Source organism: Bos indicus x Bos taurus, chromosome 7 (assembly GCF_003369695.1).
Source record: "Bos indicus x Bos taurus breed Angus x Brahman F1 hybrid chromosome 7, Bos_hybrid_MaternalHap_v2.0, whole genome shotgun sequence".
NCBI lineage: Eukaryota > Metazoa > Chordata > Mammalia > Artiodactyla > Bovidae > Bos > Bos indicus x Bos taurus.
In genome coordinates, this window is record NC_040082.1 from 96,859,990 (window position 1) to 96,878,744 (window position 18,755).

The window sequence follows — 18,755 nt, forward strand, 5'->3', positions numbered from 1 at the left end:
CAATAACCCTGTATGTGAGACAGCAAAAGAGACACAGATGTATAGAACAGTCTTTTGGACTCTGTGGGAGAGGGAGAGGGTGGGATGATTTGGGAGAATGGCATTGAAACATGTATAATATCATATAAGAAATGAATCACCAGTCCAGGTTCGATGCAGAATACAGGATGCTTGGGGCTGGTGCACTGGGATGTCCCAGAGGGATGGTACAGGGAGGGAGGTGGAAGGGGGGTTCAGGATGGGGAACATGTGTACACCCGTGGCAGATTCATGTTGATGTATGGCAAAACCAATACAATATTGTAAAGTAAAAAAAAAAAGAAAGAAAGAAACAGACACATTGCCATATGTAAAACAAATGGCCAGTGGGAAGCTGCTGTATAACACAGAGAGCTCAACCAGGTACTCTGTGACAGCCTAAAGGGATGAGATGGGGTAGGTGGTGGGAGGTAGACTCAAGAGGGAGGGAACATATGTATACTTATGGCTGCTTCGTGCTGATGTATGCCAGAAACCAACACAACATTGTAAAGCATTATCCTCTACTTAAAAATAAATAAATTCTTAAAAAATAGTCAGTTCCCACAATTGGAAATCATGAAATGAGTCACCAGTCCAGGTTCGATGCACGATGCTGGATGCTTGGGGCTGGTGCACCGGGACGACCCAGAGGGATGGTACGGAGAAGGAGGGGGGAAGAGGGTTCAGGATGGGGAACACATGTATACCTGTAGCGGATTCATGTTGACGTAATGCAAAGCCAGTACAATATTATAAAGTTAAAAAATAAAATTAAATAAATAAAAAATTTAAAAAAAAGAAAATCATGTTTCTTTTCCCAGTTGCCAGACCCAAGACTGTTTTCAATCTCAAAGCTTAGAAATTAAATGGATTAAATAGGAGATGACCCCCCCTTTTGGAAGCCCATTCTTTTTTTTTTTTTTTTCCTTTTTTAAAAAATTTTATTTTATTTTTAAACTTTACAAATTGTATTAGTTTTGCCAAATATCAAAATGAATCCGCCACAGGTATACATGTGTTCCCCATGGTAACACTCTTCAAGGACATAACTTGGTGGCCAGTTGATTCCACTGGACTCCAGTCCTGGTGTGAGCAATGATTCTTCTTTACCAAGTTGAATATTTATGTGCTTGCGTTTGCCTTTCCTGCCTGCAGTGCCTTGGCAAACACACCATTGAAAGACAACATATCATCCAATTTTGGTTTTTAACACGTATTTATTTATATTTCCTTTTGGTTGTGCTGGGTCTCCCTTATTGCATGTGCAGTGTCTCTAGCTGTGGCAAGCGTGGGCTACTCTCTAGTTGTGAGGGTAGTGATAAGTGTGGGCTTCTCCTTGTGGTGACTTCTCCTGCTGTGGAGCACAGGCTCTAGCACGGATGGGCTTCAGTAGTTGTGGCTGATGGGCTCTAGAGCACAGGCTCAGTAGTTGTGGCACACAGGCTTCCTTGCCCCATGGCATGTGAAATCTTACTGGGCCAGGGATCAAACCTCAATGCCCTGAACTGGCAGGTAGACTCTCAGTCACTGGACCACCAAGGAAAGTCCCATTCAATTTCTTTATGGTGAAGAATATGGGAAAATAAACATCCATCAAGACATCTAGTAGTTTGAACATATTCTGTACCCCGTGAAGCTGCTCAGCATCATATATCTCCAGGGTGGCAATTCTGTGATCAATTCTTACTCTCCTGAACTCTAATCCAGCACTCTGTCCTGGCACAATACCTGAATATATGTCCCCTTTCATTCAGATTTGGTCACCATCTGGATCTTGTGTTTCAACCTCAGTAAATTCACCTAGAGTGAGGCAGCTAGACCCAACAATTTATTAGCACCTGACCTGTTCTAATCTTCTTGGCTTTGCAGTTTTTCTGTCCTAGTGATACATGTTCAAACCTTATTTTGGAAGCATACTAAGTATATGCAGAAAAGTTCAACCATGCTGAAAATCAAATAAATAATTTATTTGTCAGTGTATTTTCTGTTTGGACATAGAACGTAATCTGATAAATGCTGAAATCCAGGATTTAAGCTCTATGAGGGCAAAGATTTTTGTCTTTTTTTCCTCCCTTCACTTCTGTGTTCCAGATATTTGCATCAGCCTGGCACACTGAGAACTTCTCAGTAAGTACTGTTGAATAAATGAATTTGGTAAGAATTAGCAATGGTATTAAGAACAGGCACTATTTCATAACTCCCATTCAACTATTCTGAGTCTGTACTTGAAGTGGCTGATATCAGCCTGCAAGACTGGAAATCCAATCCATTTACAGTGATGGATTAGTAAAAGGAGGGATACAGAGAGTAGAACTGAGGTTAATAGAGACAACACTGTAAGAGGTGAAGACAAAGTACTCACTAGGCAATTTTGACAAAAATCCCTTGTGGAGGATGGATAAGAACAAAACTTGATGTGACTAAAAGGCAAAATTTCTTGTTGGAGAGAGTGTGGAGAAAAGGGTACCCTCTTATACTGGCGGTGGGAATGTAAATTGGTACAGCCACTATGGAGATTCCTTAAAAAACTAAATATAGAAGTTCATATAGAATATATGATCCCACAATCCCACTCCTTGGCATATATCCAGAGAAAACCATAATTCAAAAAGATACATGCTCTTCAATGTTTATTGCAACAAAACTGTTTATTCACCAAAACTGGGACAAGGAAGCAACCCAAATGTCCATCAAGAGAGGAATGATTGAAGATGTGTACATATATACAATGGAATATTACTCCGTTATGAAAAAGAACAAACTAATGCCATTTTCAGTAACATAGATGGACCTAGAGATTATCAAACTAAGTGAAGTAAGTCATACAAATATATAGTATCACTTACATGTGCAATCCAATAAAAAATGATACAAACAAACTCACAAAACAGAAAGACTCACAGACCTCAAAATCAACCTCATGATTACCAAAGGGAAGCATGAGGGGTGGGGGTAGTGATAAATTGGGAGATTGGAATGAACATATATACATTACTATGTATAAAATAGACAACTAATAAGGACCTACTGAATAGCACTAGGAACCCTACTCAATATTCTGTAATCACCTATGTGGAAAAAGAATCTGAGAAAGTATGGATATATACATATAACTGATTCACTTAACTATATAGCAGAAACTAACACAACATTGTGAATCAACTATACTCCAATAATTTTTTTAAAATATTCTGTGGTAACCTATACAGGAAAAGAATCTGAAAAAGAATAGATCTGGGTACATGTATAACTGATTCACTTTGCTGTGCACCTGAAATTAACACAACACTGTAAATCAACTATACTTCAATAAAAATTTTTTAAAAGAGGCAGGATTTCAAACACTTGAATGCCAATATAGTATACTGAGTAAATGCAACCTGTTGAGTAATTAAGCATAGGTCTACATTCTAAAATTCAATCAGTGGTCATTAAAAAACACTCTCTCTACATATGTAAAATTATTAAATAATAGTTGATAGTCTAAGTTCATGAAATGTGTTCCTAAGACAATTCTGAAATTGTTTAATGAGCTGAATGCAAGATATTTGCATTAAAATGTATATGCTTTGCTTAAATAAAATACATGTTTATTCAAATCACACATACAAGAAAGAGGCAGGATTTCTTTAGCCAACTACTGCTATCACTGTCAGCTCAAAACCCTTGGATCAGTGTTCCCATCACTGAACACAGAGTGTTCTTCCAAGGACTTTTTGTAGAGCCCTCTTGATGTCCCTGTTCCTCAGGCTGTAGATGAAAGGGTTCAGCATGGGGGTGACCACAGTGTACATCACCGAGGCAATCATGCCTCTCCAGGAAAATGAATCAAAACTGAGATACACACCAAGGCCTGTCCCATAGAACAAAGAAACCACGGACAGGTGAGATGAACAGGTGGAAAATGCCTTATATTTCCCACGAGCTGATGGGATTCTCAGAATGGAGGAGACAATGCGGGTGTAGGAGAAAAGGATCCCTGAGAAGGGAGCAATGCCAAGAAAGCCAGTCACCACGTACAGCAGGATGTAACTGATGAGCGTGTCTGAGCAGGCAAGTGTGAGGACCTGAGAAAATTCACAATAAAAGTGTGGAATGACCCAGTTGGTACAGAAGGACAGCCGTAACATCAGCAGACTCTGGGTCAAGGAGTATAACAAGCTGATGAACCAAGACACAAGAACCAGCAGACCACAGAGGCAAGGGTTCATGATGACTGTGTAGTGCAAGGGGTGACAGATGGCCACAAAGCGGTCATAGGCCATCACAGTCAGGAGAAAAGTGTCCATAACTCCAAAAACCGTGAAAAAATACATCTGGGTGATGCAGCCTGCGTAGCTGATAGATTTGTTCTGTGTCTGGATGTTCACCAGCATCTTTGGAACTGTGGTGGAAGTGAAACAGACATCGGTAAAGGCCAGGTTGGAGATGAAGAAGTACATGGGGGTGTGGAGGTGGGAGTCTGAGCTGATGGCCAGGATGATGAGCAGGTTCCCAAGGACAGTGACCACAAACATAGATAGAAACAGCTCAAATAAGATGTGCTGGTGCTCTGAGTCTTGGGAAAATCCCAGGAGTAAAAATTCTAAAACACGTGTTTGATTTCCTGCTTTCATGTTGCTGATGCATCTGCTAGATGATTGAAGAAAGGGGGGAGAAACATGAAATAACCACTGGACTGACTCTAGAGTCTCTCTGTGTGTGTTAGAGGAGCCCACTAGGCTCCTGTGTCCATGGAATTCTCCAGGCAAGAATACTGGAGTGGGTAGTCTATCCCTTCTCCAGGGGATCTTCCTAACCCAGGGATCGAACTCAGGTTTCCTGCATTTCAAGCAGATTCTTTACTGTCTGAGCCACCATGGAAGCCCATAGAGTCTTTCTACTCCTTTAATTTCTTAAAGTGATAGATTGGGTATAAAAGCATTAACATGACAAAGCTTCAGAATCCTATATTGCTATTTGTCTATACAGCATTTCAACCACTGTCCACTGACCTTTGGGATACACATCCATCCTCTTCACTCTGGCTTGTTGTTGGGTTAGTCACTAAGGTGTATCTGATTCTTTGCAACTGCATGGACTACAGCCCACCAGGCTCCTCTGTCCATGGGACTTTCCAGGCAAAATAATGGAATGGGTGGCCATTTCCTCCTCCAGAGTCTCTTCCTGATGCAGGGATCAAAAACGTGTCTGCTGCATTGCAGGAAGATTCTTTACTACTGAGTCACCAGGGAAGCTTCTATCTCTGGCTTCAGTTCAGTTCAGTTCAGTTGCTCAGTCGTGTCCGACTCTTTGTGACCCCATGAACTGCAGCATGTCAGGCCTCCCTGTCCATCACCAACTCCCGGAGTTCACCCAAACTAATCTCCAAGGATTCGGTGATGCCATCCAGCCATCTTATCCTCTGTCGTCCCCTTCTCCTCCTGCCCCCAATCCCTCCCAGCATCAGAGTCTTTTCCAATGAGTCAACTCTTCACATAAGCTGGCCAAAGTATTGGAGTTTCAGCTTTAGCATCATTCCTTCCAAAGAACAGCTAGGACTGATCTCCTTTAGAATGCACTGGTTGGATCTTCTTGCCGTCCAAGGGACTCTCAAAAGTCTTTTCCAACACTACAGTTCAAAAGCATCAGTTCTTTGGTGCTCAGCTTCCTTCACAGTCCAATTTTCACATCCATAAATGACTGCCAGAAAAACCATAGGCTTGACTAGATGGACCTTTGTTGGCAAAGTAATGTCTCTGCTTTTGAATATGCTATATAGGTTGGTCATAACTTTCCTTTCAAGGAGTAAGCATCATTTAATTTCATGGCTGCAATCACCATCTGCAGTGATTTTGCAGCTCCCAAAAAAGTCTGAGACTGTTTCCACTGTTTCCCCATCTATTTCCCATGAAGTGATGGGACCAGATGCTGTGACCTTAGTTTTCTAAATGTTGAGCTTTAAGCCAACTTTTTCACTCTTCTCTTTCACTTTCATCAAGAGGCTTTTTAGTTCCTCTTCACTTTGTGCCATAAGGGTGGTGTCATCTGCATATCTGAGGTTATTGATATTTCTCCCAGCAATCTTGATTCCAGCTCGTGCTTCTTCCAGCCCAGCGTTTCTCATGATGTACTCTGCATAGAAGTTAAATAAGCAGGGTGACAATATACAGCCTTGACGTACTCCTTTCCTACTTGGAACCAGTCTGTTGTTCCATGTCCAGTTCTAACTCTTGCTTCCTGACCTGCATATAGGTTTCTCAAGAGGCAGGTCAGGTAGTCTGGTATTCCCATCTCTTGAAGAATTTTCCACAGTTTATTGTGATCCACACAGTCAAAGGCTTTGGCATAGTCAATAAAGCAGAAATAGATGCTTTTCTGGAACTCTCTTGCTTTTTCAATGATCCAGCGGATATTAGCAATTTGATCTCTGGTTCCTCTGCCTTTTCTAAAACCAGCTTGAACATCTGGAAGTTCATGGTTCACGTATTGCTGACGCCTGGCTTGAAGAATTTTGAACATTACTTTACTGGCATGTGAGATGAGTGCAGTTGTGTGGTAGTTTGAGCATTCTTTGGCATTGCCTTTCTTTGGGATTGGAATGAAAACTGACCTTTTCCAGTCCTGTGGCCACTGCTGAGTTTTCCAAATTTGCTGCCATATTGAGTGCAGCACTTTCACAGCATCACATTTCAGGATTTGAAATAGCTCAACTGGAATTCCATCACCTCCACTAGCTTTGTTCGTAGTGATGCTTTCTAAAGCCCATTGACTTCACATTCCAGGATGTCTGGCTCTAGGTCAGTGATCACACCATCACGATTATCTGGTCTTGAAGATCTTTTTTGTACAGTTCTTCTGTGTATTCTTGCCACCTCTTTGTAATATCTTCTGGTTTTGTTAGGTCCATACCATTTCTGTCCTTTATTCAGCCCATCTTTGCATGAAATATTCCCTTGGTATCTCTAATTTTCTTGAACATATCTCTAGTCTTTACCATTCTATTGTTTTCCTCTATTTCTTTGCATTGATTGCTGAGGCAGGCTTTCTTATCTCTCCTTGCTGTTCTTTGGAACTCTGCATTCAGATGCTTATATCTTTCCTTTTCTCCTTTGCTTTTCGCTTCTCTTGTTTAGGATCATCAAATCTAAAAAGTTAGCGCAGGACTTCCCTGGTGGTCCAGTTGATAAGAATTCACCTGCCAATGCAGGGAACATGGGCTTGATCTCTGGTCCAAGAAGATCCCACATGTTGCAGCACAACTAAGCCCATATGTCACAACTGCTGAAGCCCTCATGCCCTAGAGCTCATGCTCCACAGAGAAGCCACCGCAATGAGAATTCCACTCACTGCTACTAAAGAAAGCTCCATGAAGCACCAAATACCTAGTGTAGAGAAAAACAAACAAATACACTTTCTTAAAAAAAAAAAATTAAAAGTTAAAAGCAACTTTGAAACTTAGAGATAAATGGTTCATTCTTGCTCTAAAGAAAAAGTGGAACATGAGGCCCAGTGAAATACAGTAACTTGTTCTAGATTGTTTACCTTGTCTGGGACCAGAAATGAGTCAGTTAACCATGCCTCAGAGGTGAGAAAATTTGAGAGAATATCTCAACTATCTAGACAGAGTACTGTGGGATGAGTAGAATTAAGGTTTATTTCCTATGTAAAAATGAAGAAAATATTTTCACTAAATAATAAAACACATTTACAAATGTTTAGGGGCTTCCCTGATAGTTCAGTTGGTAAAGAATCCACCTGCAATGCAGGAGACCCTGATTCAATTCCTAGGTCAAAAAGATCCGCTGGAGAAGGGATAGGCTACCCACTCCAGTATTCTTGAGCTTACATTGTGGCTCAGCTGGTAAAGAATCTGCCTGCAATGAGGGAGACCTGGATTCGATCCCTGGGTTGGGAAGACACTCTGGAGAAGGGAAAACCTACCACTCTAGTTTTCTGTCCTGGAGAATTCCATGGGCTGTATTGTCCATGGTGTTGCAGAGTCAGACACGACTGAGCAAGTTTCACCTACAAATGTTTAATGCCTGGTATGACAAGGACATTGAGGGCAGGAGGAGAAAGGAGCGGTAAAGGATGAAATTGTTAGATAGCATTATTGACTCAATGGACATGAGTTTGAGAAAATTCCAGGAGATGGTGAAGGACAAGGAAGCCTGGCATGCTGCAGTCCATGGGGTCACAAAGAGCTGGACATGACTGATTGTCCAAACAACAACAAATACCAAGACTATCATTATCTCGTAGAAACAGGGCTATATGCTTCCTGGACATTTGTCACGTGATGAAACACCCTTCACCTGGGAAGTTAAGGGACTGGTTTAAATGTCCAAGGAAAATGTGTCCATCAAGTCTTAAACCATTTCAGTACCATTAGATACTAGAATGGTCACAAATAAAATTTTGTTCTCTATGCTGCTGATGCTGCTGCTGCTAAGTCGCTTCAGTCATGTCCAACTCTGTGAAACTCCATAGGTGGCAGCCCACCAGGCTCCCCCATCCCTGGGATTCGCCAGGCAAGAACACTGGAATGAGTTGTCATTTCCTTCTCCAATGCATGAAAGTGAAAAGGGAAAGTGAAGTCACTCAGTCATGTCTGACTCCTAGCAACCCCATGGACTGCAGCCTACCAGGCTCCTCTGTCCATGGGATTTGCCAGGCAAGAGTACTGGAGTATGGTGCTCATTAAATATTGGGAGGAAAGAAATTGCACCAAGATATTTACACATGAACCTGAAAGGATGAGTCATATGTGGCACCCACATTACAGTGATGCTTAGAATGGAGCTAAGAAGATGAGGACACTCATCTAGAGTCCACCTGCCCTCTGATTCTCACCACCCCTGGTCCTGAGGGTCTTTTACCCAAAGTAATAGATCCTATAGCCAGCAATTAGGGATAACATAAGATCATACAATGATTGATACTGAAGGACAAGGAAGCCTGGCATTCTGCAGTTCATGTGATCACAAGAGTCTGACACAACAGTGACTGAACAATACAATGACTGTCAGTGTTCTGTTTGCCTTTTACAAGTCTTTCTGCACACTTGCTATTCTGTAATGCACCTAATTACAAAGGAGAAAGACTACCATTGGCTGTCATCACTGTCAGTCTCCTTTGGTATTAAAATCCAAGTCCCCTAAGTTTCCTTAGGAGGATGAAGGATGGGTCAAATGGGTGAAGGGGGGTCCAAATGCGCAAACCTCCAGTTATGAAGTAAATAAGCCATGGGGTTCTACTGTATAACATGGGGACTATTTGCATATTTGAAAGCTGCTAAGAGAGTAGAATTTAAAAGTTCTCATCACAAGAAAAAACTTTGTAATCTTTTTCTTGAGTTTGTGATCTTGTGACTTGGTCTTAACTGGCTTGTTGCAACCATTTTGAAATATTGAGTATTGAATGTCTTCAAATATTGAATCATCTGGTATACATCTGAAAATAATAGAGTGTTATATGTCCATTGTCAGTCAATAATTTAAAATAACTCAAGGCAGATAGTGTCTTTGGAAAGATAAAAATGACCATATCATATGCAAATTGTTTAACTGCACATGAGTATCTTCATTCTATCTGACTTTGGGGAAGATGGGCAGTTTGTAATTGTCTATAAGGGCTTCTGATCACTTGAAAGGCAGTCCAATTTCCATGACTCATATTTGAAGTATGATAGTTTGTAAAAGATTCCCATGATTTTTAATAAATGTAGATTGTTCTCTTGCATTCCAACTTGCTTTATTCAGCAAAGTAGTAGAGGGTATATGAGAATGTCTGAGATTCTAGGTATTCCCTGGAGTGTGCTGTGTAAGTTAATGGATCAACTGCCTTGAAAGAGAGGAAAGTAATTTTGTCTCCTACTGATCTGTTGTGGGCTTCCCAGGTGGCACTGGTGATAAAGAACCTGCCTGCCAACACAGTATATGTAAGAGGCCAGGGTTCGATCCCTGGGTGGGGATCGCAGATCTATCGCAGAGTTCTTGGCACACAGAAACCCTTCAAATGACTACAATGAGTGAATTAATAAGTAGATGAGTGTACAAACCAGTATTTCTCCAAAATCTCTGGGTGTCTATGACTCCCAAACCTTCAGCAACTCTTGTCCTCAAGGAAGTTACTATGTGGAAAGAAGATAAAAGAAATAAGATGTTAATATTAATAGAAGAGAGATAGAAAGAGAGGCAGAAAAGGAATATCAACTTTCTGCACATTAAATAACCAAGTCCAGACTTCCCTGCAGCTCAGTTGTAATCAATCTGCCTGCCAATGCAAGAGACAAGAGTTCTATCCCTGGTCTGGGAAGATTCCACATGCAGTGGAGCAATTAAGCCCATGTGCCACAACTACAGAGCCCACACTGTAGAACCTGGAAATAGCAACTACTGAGCACCTAGAGCTCATGTTCCACAACAGAAGAAGCCACCACATTAAGAAACCCATGCACCACAACTAAAGAATACCCGCTGCTCTTTGCAATCAGAGAAAAAAGCCTGCACAGCAACAAAGACCCACGTAGCTAAAAATAAATTAAACGGGCAACATGCTCACTCCCAATGTTGAACCATCCCTAGTTCCAACAATTTAGCCTATTTGCTCTGGCCATGATATTTACTAATTCTTTCACTTGGGATCTTTCTTCTTTTCAGTTTTAATTTTTTATTGAAGTAGAGTTGATTTAAAATGTGTAATCTCTGCTGAAGAGTGAAATGATTCATTTACACATATACATTGTTTTCTATATCCTTCTCCATTATGGTTTATCACAGGATGTTGAATATAGTTCTCTGTGCTATACAGTAGGACCTTGTGGTTTGTCCATTCTGTCACCTGGGTATCAGCAATTGCTCTTCTAGTCTTTATCTGAAATACCATCACACGTGTCTCTGACTTCCTGTCCTAATTATCTAAAGGTACAAACTTAAGGTAACTGAGAGACTAAATAGGGAAATTCCACATTTGCAAGAAATTTCACAAAGGATGAATTATCACACAGCTATTTTTCTGTGATGATAAGTAAAGATACTCATCATCTTCTGATTTCCCTTTCTGGAATTCCTTCAACATTTATATTCCGAATTCTTTCACTTCTGCTAAATACCTTTAATCTCTGAATGAGGAGATCCTTCCTTTTTTGTGGTCTCCCCTCAAACACTTGAAGACCTCCTTCCAGGACAGAGCAATGGGGTGTGTGTGCGAGCTTAGTCTTTTGACTGTTTGTGACCCCGTGGACTGTAGCCTTCCAGGCTTCTCTGCAAATGGGATGTTTTCCCAGCAAGAATACCGAAGTGGCTTGCCGTTTCCTCCTCCAGGGGATCTTGCCAACTCAGGGATCGATCCCTCATCTCCTGTGTTTCCTGCATTACAGGTGGATTCTTGACCACTAAGCCATCTAAGCAATGGCAGGTAAGAGGATAAAGACACTCATTCCTTTACCTCTGGTTACAGGGCCTAAGAAACTGGAAAGGAAAGAGTCAGGGAGTAGGCAGACACTAGACAAATGCCCCCTCTCTCCATCTTCTCAGCATCACCTCATGGGTGACCCTCATCCTTTCAGGATCATACACAAACATCCTGGTGCAATTTTTCTCTTCTTATAAGTATTTATGAACACCAGGGAGGATAGTACTTTCCCAGGTAATGCTAGTGGTAAACAACCTGCATGCCAATGAAATGTGGGTTCGATCCCTGGGTTGGGAAGATCCCCTGGAGGAGGGCGTGGAATCCACTCTAGTATTCTTGCCTAGAGAATCCCATGGACAGAGGAACCTGGCAGGCTGTATATATAACTGTATATAAATATATATAAACTCCATATATATAAATAACTGAGGTGAAATCTCACTCTGTTGTGGCAACTTCACACAAGTAGTGTAGCCATTCACCTTCCCAAGCAATTATCCTTTAGAGCTTTTTCTCCATAGACATCATAGGGTTTTCTTTGCCTTGTGCTTAATAAGTCGATGCCTTTTTCACTCAATCACCTGTTTTTTCTACTTCCCACAACACTTACTGGGATATGCAGGCTTGCCAATATGGGATCACCACAGGGGCCAGCTTCCCTGAACCCTGTTCTCTCGTGGAGTGTGGGTGATGAAGGAAGAAGGTCTGTCCCACCAGAAAACAAGGATATAGGCCCAGACACATGGTTTGGAGTCTGTTGATTTCTCCTGGAGAAGGTATTAAGTGTCTTTGGTCTCGCACATGGAGGCCTTGGTGACTATAAGTTGATGTGTTACAGCTTTTGTGCCCCTAGAGACTGAATGCCTTCTGAAGCGTGTTAGACAAATTGATCAATGGATCTTCAATTCCCTGTTCAGTCTGACTCCTTAAGGACAAAGAGCACACAGGAAAGGATCTCTGACCTGCCCAGTTCCTTGTCCCTGTGAGACTTACAGAGGGTCTACCTGTGATTCCTCTATTTTGGGTCTGTTTACTCTGTGAAGAATCACTCTGGTCTCCCTTCAATTCCTCTTTGAGACAAGTGTCAGCATTTTGGATTTGTAGTTTCCACATTAGAAAGATTGCAGAGTACCAAAGGGCCCCAGGATTCACTAGGGCAGTTCTCAAACTTAAGCCTGCATCAAAATTATCTTGAGAATGTGTTACATCACACACTGCTGAGTCCTACCTGAAATTTCTGCCTCAGTAGATTTGGGGTTGAGTTTTTTGGGTGGTACTTAGTGATAAAGTATCCACCTTTATCAGGAGACTCGAGTTCAGTCCCTGGATCAGGAAGAGCCACTGGAGAAGGAAATGCCAATCCACTCCAGTACTGTTTCCTGGGAAATACCATGGACAGAGAAGCCTGGTGGGCTAAAGTCCATGGAGTTACATAAGAGTTGGACACAACTTAGGGGCTAAACAACAACAACATTTGGGGCTTAGCTCTAGTAGTTTAGATTTTTTTTAAGTTTCCAAATTTTGCCAGTCCCCACGACAATCTTTTGAGAACAACTGTCCTGGGGTTCAGTTCAGTTCAGTCGCTCAGTCGTGTCTGACACTTTGTGACCCCATGAACCTCCAGCACGCCAGGCCTCCCTGTCCATCACCAACTCCCGGAGTCCACTCAAACTCATGTCCATTAAGTCGGTGATGCCATCCAAGCATATCATCCTCTGTCGTCCCCTTCTCCTCCTACCCTCAATCTTTCCCAGCATCAGAGTCTTTCCCAATGTGTCAGCTCTTCACATCAGTTGGCCAAAGTATTGGAGTTTCAGCTTCAACATCAGTCCTTTCAATGAACACCCAGGACTGATATTCTTTAGGATGGATCTCCTTGCTGTCCAAGGGACTCTCAAGAGTCTTCTCCAACACCACAGTTCAAAAGCATCAATTCTTCAGTGCTCAGCTTTCTTTATAGTCCAACTCTCACATCCATACATGACCACAGGAAAAACCATAGCCTTGACTACATGGACCTTTGTTGGCAAAGTCACATCTCTGCTTTCTAATATGCTGTCTAGGTTAGTCATAAGTTTCCTTCCAAGGAGTAAGTGTCTTTTAATTTCATGGCTGCAATCACCATCTGCAGTGATTTTGGAGCCCAGAAAAATAAAGTCTGACACTGTTTCCACTGTTTCCCCATCTATTTGCCATGAAGTGATGGGACCAGATGCTATGATCTTCGTTTTCTGAATGTTGAGCTTTACACCAACATTTTCACTCTCCTCTTTCACCTTCATCAAGAGGCTCTTTAGTTCTTCACTTTCTGCCATAAGGGTGGTGTCATCTGCATATCTGAGGTTATTGATATTTCTCCTGGCAATCTTGCTTCCAGCTTATGCTTCATCCAGCCCAGCGTTTCTCACGATGTACTCTGCATATAAGTTAAATAAGCAGGGTGACAATACACAGCCTTGACGTACTCCTTTTCTATTTGGGACCAGTCTATTGTTCCATATCCAGTTCTAACTGTTGCTTCCTGACCCACATACAGATTTCTCAAGAGGCAGGTCGAGTGGTCTGGTATTTCCATCTCTTTCAGAATTTTCCACAGTTTATTGTGATCCACACAGTCAAATAATGGTAGTATTATCCAAACTACCATAAAACTAATGGAAAAGAAGAAAACTTACACAAACATAGGCACAAAATTATACTAATTGTGGGTATGTTTGTGTGTGTGTGTGTGTAAAAAATGTGTATGTATAGAGAAGAGACTGGTAGAAAATGAAATGAAGTGTTGACAGTGAAAAATAATCCAATTGACTGAGGTTTTTGTCAATATATAGCTTCCCATCTTATCCCAGACTTACCTACTCAACATCTCCAGGAGAAGAGTTTGAGAATTTACTTTTTAAAAATGTTTATTTATTTGCTTGCATAGAGTCTTAGCTGTGGCACACAGGATCTTCGTTGCAGCCTACAGATGCTCTAGTTGTAGTGAGAGGGCTCTGGACCTCAAGGGCTCAGCAGTTGTGGCATGGGGGCTTAGTTGCACCCACATGACACATGCATCATAGTTCCCCTTCCAGGGATACATCCTGTATTCCCTGAATTGCAAAGTAGATTCTTAATCACTGAACCACCAGAGAAGTCCTAACTGAGGGGTTACTTTTGAAAGAAAATTACAATGCATGTGAGAGTTGAATGGCAAAGAAGGCTGAGTGCCAAAGAATTGATGCTTTTGAACTGTGGTGCTGGATAAGACTCTTGAGAGTCCCTTGGACAGGAAGGATATCAAATCAGTCAATCCTAAAGGAAATCAACCCTGAATATTCACTGGAAGGACTGATGTTGAAGCTGGAGCTCCAATAATTTGGCCACCTGATGGGAAGAACTGACTCATTGGAAAAGATCCTGATGCTGGGAAAGATTGAGGGCAGGAGGAGAAGAGGATGACAGAGGATGAGATGGTTGGATGGTATCACTGAATCAGTGGACATAAGTTTGAGTAAACGCCAGGAGATAGTGAAGGAAAGGAAAGCCTGGCGTGCTGCAGTCTATGGTGTCGCAAAGAGTCAAACACTATTTAGTGACTGAGCAACAACAGTTTTACTTTATTTTATGTTTATTGCATATAGGCTCACAAGCTGGATCAAGATTGCCAGGAGAAATATCAACAACCTCAGATATGCAGATGATACCACTTTTGTGGTAGAAAGTGAACAAGAACTAAAGAGCCTCTTGATGATGGTGAAAGAGAAAAGTAAAAAAGCTGGCTCAAAACTCAATATTCAAAAAACTGGGATCATGGCATCCAGTCCCATCACTTTATGGCAAATAGATGGGGGGAAAGTGGAAACAGTTGCAGATTTTATTTTCTTGGGCTCCAAAATGACTGTGGATAGTGACTGCAGACATGAAATTAAAATACACTTGCTTCTTGGTAGGAAAGCAATGACAAACCTAGACAGTATATTAAAAAGAGGAGACATCACTTTGCCAGCAAATGTCCATACAGTCAAAGCTATGGTTTTTCCAGTAGTCATGTACAGATGTGAGATTTGGACCATAAAGAAGACTGAGAGCTGAAAAATTGATGCTTTTGAACTGTGGTGCTGGAGAAGACTCTTGAGAGTCCGTTGGACAACAAGGAGATCAAATCAGTCCATCCAAAAAGAAATCAGTCCTGAATATTCACTGGAAGAACTTATGCTGAAGCTTCAATACTTTGGCCACCTGAAGGGAACAGCCAACTCATTGGAAAAGACCCTGATGCTGGGAAAGAGTAAGGGCAGGAGAAGAGGCCAACAGAGGATGAGATGGTTGGATGGCATCACAAATTCAATGGACATGAGTTTGAGGAAACCCTGAGAGATAGTGAAGGACAGGGAAGCCTGGAATGCTGCAGTTCATGGGGTTGCAGTCAGACACCACTTAGTGACTGAACAACAACACACAATATATACAATATTCATGTTGTATATTTTATATTGTATATGTGTATATATAATGAAATTCATCATTTTAACCACTTTTATGTATAAAAGTTCTGTGGCATTGAGTACATTCACAATGTTGTGCAACCATTACCTCCATCTATTTCCATAACATTTTCATCATCCAAACAGAAGCTTTAAATCCATTAAACAGCAACTCCCCATTCTTCTCTCTGATCAGACCCTGAAAACCTCCTTTCTACCTTTTGTCTCTATGAATTTGCCTATTCTAGATATATCATGTAAATGAAATATAACATTTATCCTTTTATGTCTGACATTAAAATACTTAATGGTAAACATTTCACTTAGTAAAATGTTTTCAAAATTCAACCATGCTGCAACACCTATCAAAATGTCATTCTGTTTTAAGATTGAATAATATTCCATTGTGTGTATATATCCCATTTTGTTTATTCTTACATTATTGATGGACACATGGCTTGTTTTTATCTTTTGGCTCCTGTGATTAATGCTGCTCTGAACATTGGTGTGCAAGAATCTGTTTGAATTCCTGCCTTCAATACTTTGGGGCATATACATACACAGAATTGATGAATCCTGAAAATATACCTTTAAAAGGATTTCAAGGGGCCTGAGCAGCTGTGGGGGCAACATTATTTAGCAGCAATGCCATCAGTTCCAGCCCACTGCTTTACTTTTTAGCTGCATGAGCATAGGAACATAGTCATTATGCCAAAGAGAAAATCCCCAGAGAATACATAGGGGAAGGATGGATCCAAAGTAACTGAATAGGGGCCTACCAGACAGTTTGCCAGGTTTTCAGCAAAACCTGCTTCTTCAAACCCTGAACCTAAACCAAGAAAAAAAATCTGCAAAGAAAGAACCTGGAACAAAGAGTAATATAGGGGCTGATTGTTGTTGTTTAGTTGCTAAGTCATGTCTGAGTCTTTTGCAACCCCATGGACTGTAGCCCATCAGGCTCCTCTGCCCATGGGATTTCCCAGGCAATAATACTGGAGTAGGTTGCCATTTCCTTCTTCAGGGGATCTTCCTGACCCAGGGATTGAACCTGAGTCTCCTGCATTGGCAGGCAGATTCTTGACCACTGAGCCACCTGGGCAACCCAATGCTGGCTATAACCTGAGCCATATGCTTGAGTTGTTTTGAACATATTTGAATCCCCACCAGATGGTAGAATTTAAATGCATGCTGACTACAAGCACAAAGAGCCCAGAAGACTGGTTGGAACCAGAAGGTTGATGATACTGACCCTCGATTACTCCATCACCAACCAATCAGAGAATTGTGCACCAGCTGATCATGCACTCCATAATCCTCTTCCTCACCCTGTCTTTAGAAACATTTCCTGGAAAGCCATCAGGGAGGTCTGAGCCATTTGAGCATTAGCTGCCTATACTCTTTGTTTGGCCTTGCAAATAAAGTCTGCACTTTCCTTTACCTGAACCTGAAGTTAGTAGATTGGCTTTTCTGGATGCAGGCAAGAGAACCCTGGTTTGGTTCAGTAACAGGATGGCTACCCTGAACACTGTTATATCTACTACTGAGAGATCTGTATGTAAGTTAAGCATAACAGCTAGAACTGGACATGGAACAACAGACTGGTTCCAAATAGGAAAAGGAGTACATCAAGGCTGTATATTGTCACCCTGCTTATCTAATTTATATGCAGAGTACATCATGCAAAACACCAGACTGGATGAAGCACAAGCTGGAATCAAGATATCTGGGAGAAATATCCATAATCTCAGATATGCAGATGACACCACCCTTGTGGCAGAAAGTGAAAAGGAACTGAAGAGCCTCTTGATGAAAGTGAAAGAGGAGAGTGAAAAAATTGGCTTAAAACTCAACATTCAAGAAACAAAGATCATGGCATCTAGTCTGATCACTTTATGGCAAGTAGATGGGGAAACAATGGAAACAGTGACAGACTTTATTTTGGGGGGGCTCCAAAATCACTGCAGATGGTGACTGCAGTCATGAAATTAAAAAACACTTGCTTCTTGGAAGAAAAGCTATGACCAACCTAGACAGCATATTAAAAAGCAGAGACGTTACTTTGTTGACTGTCTAGTCAAAGCTATGGTTTTTCCAGTAGTCATGTATGAATGTGAGAGTTGAACTATAAAGAAAACTGAGTGCTGAAGAATTGATTCTTTTGAACTGTGGTGTTGGTGAAGACTCTTGAGAGTCCCTTGGACTGCAAGGAGATCAAATCAGTTCATCCTAAAGGAAATCTATCCTGAATATTCATTGGAAGAACTGATGCTGAAGCTGAAGCTCCAGTACTTTGGCCACCTTATGCAAAGAACTGACTCATTGGAAAAGACCCTGATGCTGGGAAAGACTGAAGGAAGGAGGAGAAGGGGATGACAGAGGATAGGATGGTTTGATGGCATCACCAACTCAATGGACATGAGTTTGAGCAAGCTCCAGGAGTTGGTGATGGACAAGGGGGCCTGGCATGCTGCAGTCCATGGGGTTGCAAAGAGTGGGACATGACTGAGTGATTGAACTGAAATGAACCCTGAACACCCTTCCTTCCAGCATGCAGAACCTATGGAAAGTACAAATTGGTCCCAAGCAGAGGCTAAGTTGGACAGTGTATGAGACGGATGGGCCATCCATTTCCTATCTCTCTCCAAGAGTTTAATCTCTTAGGACTTGGCAGAGAGAAGGGGTAACTAAATATCTTTTTTTTTTTTCATTTAGTACTGGGGTGTAGCCAATTACAAATGTTGGGATCCTGAAAGGTGAACAGAGAAGGGATTTAGCCATACACATACATGTATTCATTCTCCCCCCAAACTCTCCTAGGATGCCCCATAACATTGAGCAGAGTTCCATGTACTATACAGTAAGTCCTTGTTG

The 18,755-nt window shown here is 41.5% G+C and overlaps 1 protein-coding gene across 1 annotated transcript; it reads right to left on the reverse strand.

The window, feature by feature from the left end:
- Positions 1-3,314: 3,314 nt before the first annotated feature.
- Positions 3,315-4,698, reverse strand: LOC113895957 (olfactory receptor 7C1-like). Its single transcript, XM_027547829.1, has one exon. It carries the CDS (start codon positions 4,635-4,637, stop codon positions 3,705-3,707), a length of 933 nt encoding a protein of 310 aa, XP_027403630.1. The 5' UTR covers positions 4,638-4,698; the 3' UTR covers positions 3,315-3,704.
- Positions 4,699-18,755: the final 14,057 nt, after the last annotated feature.

What these genes read in the sequence shown, in the direction of transcription:
- LOC113895957 (XM_027547829.1), bottom strand. Translation starts at nt 4,637, where the DNA reads ATGAAAGCAGGAAATCAAACACGTGTTTTAGAATTTTTACTCCTGGGA.